The 4,297-nt window shown below is 50.8% G+C and overlaps 2 protein-coding genes across 2 annotated transcripts; one reads left to right on the top strand and one right to left on the bottom strand.

Moving 5' to 3' along the window:
- Positions 1–899: 899 nt before the first annotated feature.
- Positions 900–1,728, bottom strand: LOC120585177 (histone H2B type 2-E). Its single transcript, XM_039841459.1, has one exon. The coding sequence runs from the start codon at positions 1,682–1,684 to the stop codon at positions 1,304–1,306; it is 381 nt and encodes a 126-aa protein (XP_039697393.1). The 5' UTR covers positions 1,685–1,728; the 3' UTR covers positions 900–1,303.
- A 226-nt stretch (positions 1,729–1,954) lies between these two features.
- Positions 1,955–2,440, top strand: LOC120585181 (histone H2A type 2-C). The gene has a single exon (XM_039841464.1). It carries the CDS (start codon positions 2,012–2,014, stop codon positions 2,399–2,401), a length of 390 nt encoding a protein of 129 aa, XP_039697398.1. The 5' UTR covers positions 1,955–2,011; the 3' UTR covers positions 2,402–2,440.
- The last annotated feature ends 1,857 nt before the right edge of the window (positions 2,441–4,297 follow it).

Here is a 4,297-nt window from a genome sequence, read left to right on the forward strand (position 1 = left end):
GTGAGGGGTCAGAAAGGAAGGGAAAAGGATCTTTCAGGGACCAATGCTCTCGAGGTAATGAAAATCAAAGAGGTTACACTAAACTCAGAAGCATAAAGAGATCTACCACTGCCACCCCGTCTTTGGGGCAAAAAGAATCAACACTGGCCTCCTCCCAGCTGTTGCTCTAAGGTGACCACCAACAGACTTGGAGAAGGAGCTCATTCTTTTTCATCATGTCTTACATACAGCTAAAAGAAATGAACCTCACCCATCCATCCATGGATGCAATAAGAAAAGTAATTAAGCAAACATCAATTGTATAAGTATTTAAGTGTCCACTATGTGCTAGGCACTGATTGTAGGTGACCATATAGAGGAAAACCTGACCAGCAAAGTCTCTGTTAAGGGTATCAGAAGAAAAACCACAAAAAAAGAAAATAAATGAACCAGACAATTTCTGACGGCAGCTAGGAGGAAGATAAAACAGTGAGGGATCAGGAGAGGCAGGAAAGAAAGGTGTAAATTCCTGAGTGGATGCCTTAGGAGAGGGTCTCTGAGGTGACTTTGAGCCCAAATGACGAACTAAAATGACCGGTGCCTTTAAGTGGCCTGAATGCAGACGTAATAAGATAATTAAATGCAAAAATGACCCACAAAAATAAGAAACAATAGGTATCTCAAAGTCCCAAATCGGCGGCAGAAACCAAAATCTATGAATTCCCGGTGGTGGGTAATTTTGAATATTTATGTCGTCCAATCAGGGAAAGACTAGGAGCTGGGACCTGGGACCTGGCACTTGGAAGCACGGACTCCCAGAAGTGCTCAGAATCGCTGGGTACAACTGACAGGCACTCAAGCAGATGCCGAACTCCCGGGAGAAATCTTCACGGCCGTGACGCAGTGTTCGCGGAACCAGGTTTAGTGTGTCCTGGGGTCCTTTCCTAAATGAAGGTGGCGGAAATCATTCCGTTTTAGAACGCCAATGAAACATGCCTAACCGAAACACCAGTACACAAGTCTGCGGCCGAAGAAGAGCAGATTCTCAGTAACTTAGAACTCATAACAATGGGTTAAAGACGCGCCTTAGATTCGAGTGCAAAGCCAGTCAGTCACGCGCCAGGAATCTCAAATCAAAAAGGCTTAAAAAGCTACGTGTACCACAGCTCGTGACTTTCCTCAACCAACTACAGTAACTTACTTTATGAAAAGGAACTGAATTAAATTGAACAGAGCTCTTTTACGATTAGGTGGGTGGCTCTGAAAAGAGCCTTTGGAGTCAAGCAGCCGGCGACTCGTAGGAGCGCCGCGTCCCAGGAGGGACTCACTTGGAGCTGGTGTACTTGGTGACGGCCTTGGTGCCCTCGGACACGGCGTGCTTGGCCAGCTCGCCCGGCAGCAGCAGGCGCACAGCCGTCTGGATCTCCCGGGACGTGATGGTCGAGCGCTTGTTGTAATGAGCCAAACGAGACGCCTCACCCGCGATACGCTCGAAGATGTCATTAACAAAGGAGTTCATGATGCCCATGGCCTTGGACGAGATGCCGGTGTCGGGGTGCACCTGCTTGAGCACCTTGTACACGTAGATGGAATAGCTCTCTTTACGGCTGCGCTTGCGCTTCTTGCCATCCTTCTTCTGGGCTTTGGTGACCGCTTTCTTGGAGCCCTTTTTGGGCGCGGGAGCGGACTTTGCTGGCTCAGGCATTGTAGAACACACAACAAGGGTTAGCAAGAAAAAGAAGTAGATAATGGGCGGGCCTAACCTTTTTATAACCACCGTATGCAAATTAGGGCTCCAGAAGTCTTTCGTTTCCATTGGGCCATGCAGGACCTTGCGTTTCGAGTAATAGCTATGCGACAACACTGACTCATGACTTTATTGGTTGTTTCTGGAGCCAATTTAGAACCAATGAAAAACTCCTTTCTGACCCCACCCCCAGGAAAGCTTATAAAGGCTTTCCAATCGCTGATCTTTCGATCCCCTTTCGGTGCGAGGTTCTAAGCTTTTGGAGTGTCGCCTTCATTTTTAATCATGTCTGGCCGCGGAAAACAGGGAGGCAAAGCTCGTGCCAAGGCCAAGTCCCGCTCGTCCCGGGCTGGCCTCCAGTTTCCCGTGGGCCGAGTGCACCGCCTGCTGCGCAAAGGCAACTACGCCGAGCGGGTGGGGGCCGGCGCGCCCGTCTACATGGCGGCCGTGCTCGAGTACCTGACGGCGGAGATCCTGGAGCTGGCTGGCAACGCCGCCCGAGACAACAAGAAGACGCGCATCATCCCTCGTCACCTGCAGCTGGCCATCCGCAACGACGAGGAGCTGAACAAGCTGCTGGGCAAAGTCACCATCGCCCAGGGCGGTGTTTTGCCCAACATCCAGGCCGTTTTATTACCAAAGAAGACCGAAAGCCACAAAGCCAAAAGCAAGTAAATTGACAAGCCAAAGACCAAAGGCTCTTTTTAGAGCCACCCAAATTTTCAAGAAAAGAGCTAGCGCTATTTGGATCAGCCCTTTACATGCTTTGGTGGCTCTTAAAAGAGCCTTCTGGGTGAGGGATGGTGTCAAGCCTCTCAATTACCTGTTTTTGCTAAGATTATGACTCCGTTTTCTTAGGCAACAAAACTGCCTGGGTGTTGGGCAAGGCGCCGCCCTGGGCAATGGCGACGCCCCCTGAGTAACTTGAGCTGTATGCCCCCCGGCCTGGCGATCCAGGCCTGTGACTTAAGGACATGACCCCCAAGTCCGGTGTATTATGTAAGACTCTAGTGCGCCTGCGCCCAGGTTCTGTAGGCATGAATCAGCTTGCTTTACCCTGCACCTGTGGCCGGTCGCCACTATTGTTCTTTCTCCGTATAAGCCCGTGCTGTCTCAAAGGCTTGCAGTCGCATTCTCAGTTCGGCTCATGTTTTTCCATTGGGCGTCTCGCCGCCGAAACCTTCCCTCCTTGACCAGCTTGGCGGTGACAATGCCCGTCTTCTAGTCTCGGGCAACGTTACCTGCCAGCTCTAGGATTCCCGCGGTTAAGTACTCGAGCACCGCAGCCAGGTACACCCGCGCGCCTGGCCCACCTGCTCGGTGTAGCTGCCTTTGCGCAGCAGGCGGTGCACTCGTCCCATTGGGATCTACGGGCCAGTGCCAGATGAGCATGATTTGGCCTTGGTGCGAGATTTGCCTCTCTGCTTGCCGCGTCCTGACAGCACGGCTGAAAAAGCGATTACAACTTGTTTAACAAGAAGGATATGGAAAGAATAACCAATTTGGTGTGACTTATAAGAGCTAACCGGGAGGGGGTGAAAGAAAATAGTTTGATTGGCTAAAAGAGGAGCCCGATCAAAGAGCCAATAGGAAATCAGAAAGCAGAGTCCTCGTTTGCATCCGGTACTACCAGGAAATGACGGATTTCGTAGATACCAATCGCCGAGAGCCACTAATTAAAGTCTCTTATCTGCATGCCAGGATTTTTAAAGAGAGGAGGCTTTCAAACAAAGCGCTGTTTTGTTCTGTTTTACAGAGTGCACTTTTTTTTCCCAATTAAGGGTGGTAATTGTTTTTCCAAATTAGAGCTGGAAGGGGAAATCCTAAGAAGGACCCGAAGGAACTGCGGGAGCCCTCAGCAGGTGCAGTTACTCTCAATGAAGAGTGCAGGATACTAAGGCCGATTATCCCCTTGAGCCCTAAATTACCCTCCAAGTCTCGCCCTTTCTGCCTCATTACAGCCAAACTCCCCTAGAGAATATATACCTCTAAGGCCGCCTCCTGTCTTCTCAATTTAGTCGCTGCCTGCAGTATGGCTTCGCCCCACCCTCACTAGCCTTGCCTCCGCGGAATCTGGTGTAACAGGCTTGCAATAGAATTGTCTTCCTTCTCTTGACCTCCAGGAGGCGTCCGATGCCGCCCTGAAACGCTCCCTTGGCTTTGAAAATTTCCTCCGACTTCCCTTGTCTTGTTCCTATTTCTCTGCCCATCCCTAAATACGTGTGTCCATTGGGCTCTGCTTCCCTCCCCACCCTTTCCATTCTTCACTCTTCCCGAAGAGTCTTAACCCCTCCATGCTTTCAACTAACATTCAAATTTGTTTCAGATCAGATAAGACAGCATAGGGACTTGGGCCCGGCAGCCGAAGGAATGCCAGATGGCCAGGAGGAACGCCACCATCCCATCGCTCCCTACACAAAAATGCAGAAGTAGCCGATTTCATCTCCTAACCTCTTCCTTGCAGATGTGGGAACCACTGTTCCGCATGCGCAGTTGCTCAAGGTTCGCCCGCTATACGACCTTCCGGCAGTGGCGGTACCGAGCAGTCCGCCATCTTGCCCCACTGCACGG

Source organism: Pteropus medius, unplaced genomic scaffold (genome assembly GCF_902729225.1).
Source record: "Pteropus medius unplaced genomic scaffold, Ma_sr-lr_union100, whole genome shotgun sequence".
Lineage (NCBI taxonomy): Eukaryota > Metazoa > Chordata > Mammalia > Chiroptera > Pteropodidae > Pteropus > Pteropus medius.

Bases quoted from the DNA above. Each gene is read 5' to 3' on its own strand.
- LOC120585177 (XM_039841459.1), bottom strand. From the start codon at position 1,684: ATGCCTGAGCCAGCAAAGTCCGCTCCCGCGCCCAAAAAGGGCTCCAAG.
- LOC120585181 (XM_039841464.1), top strand. From the start codon at position 2,012: ATGTCTGGCCGCGGAAAACAGGGAGGCAAAGCTCGTGCCAAGGCCAAG.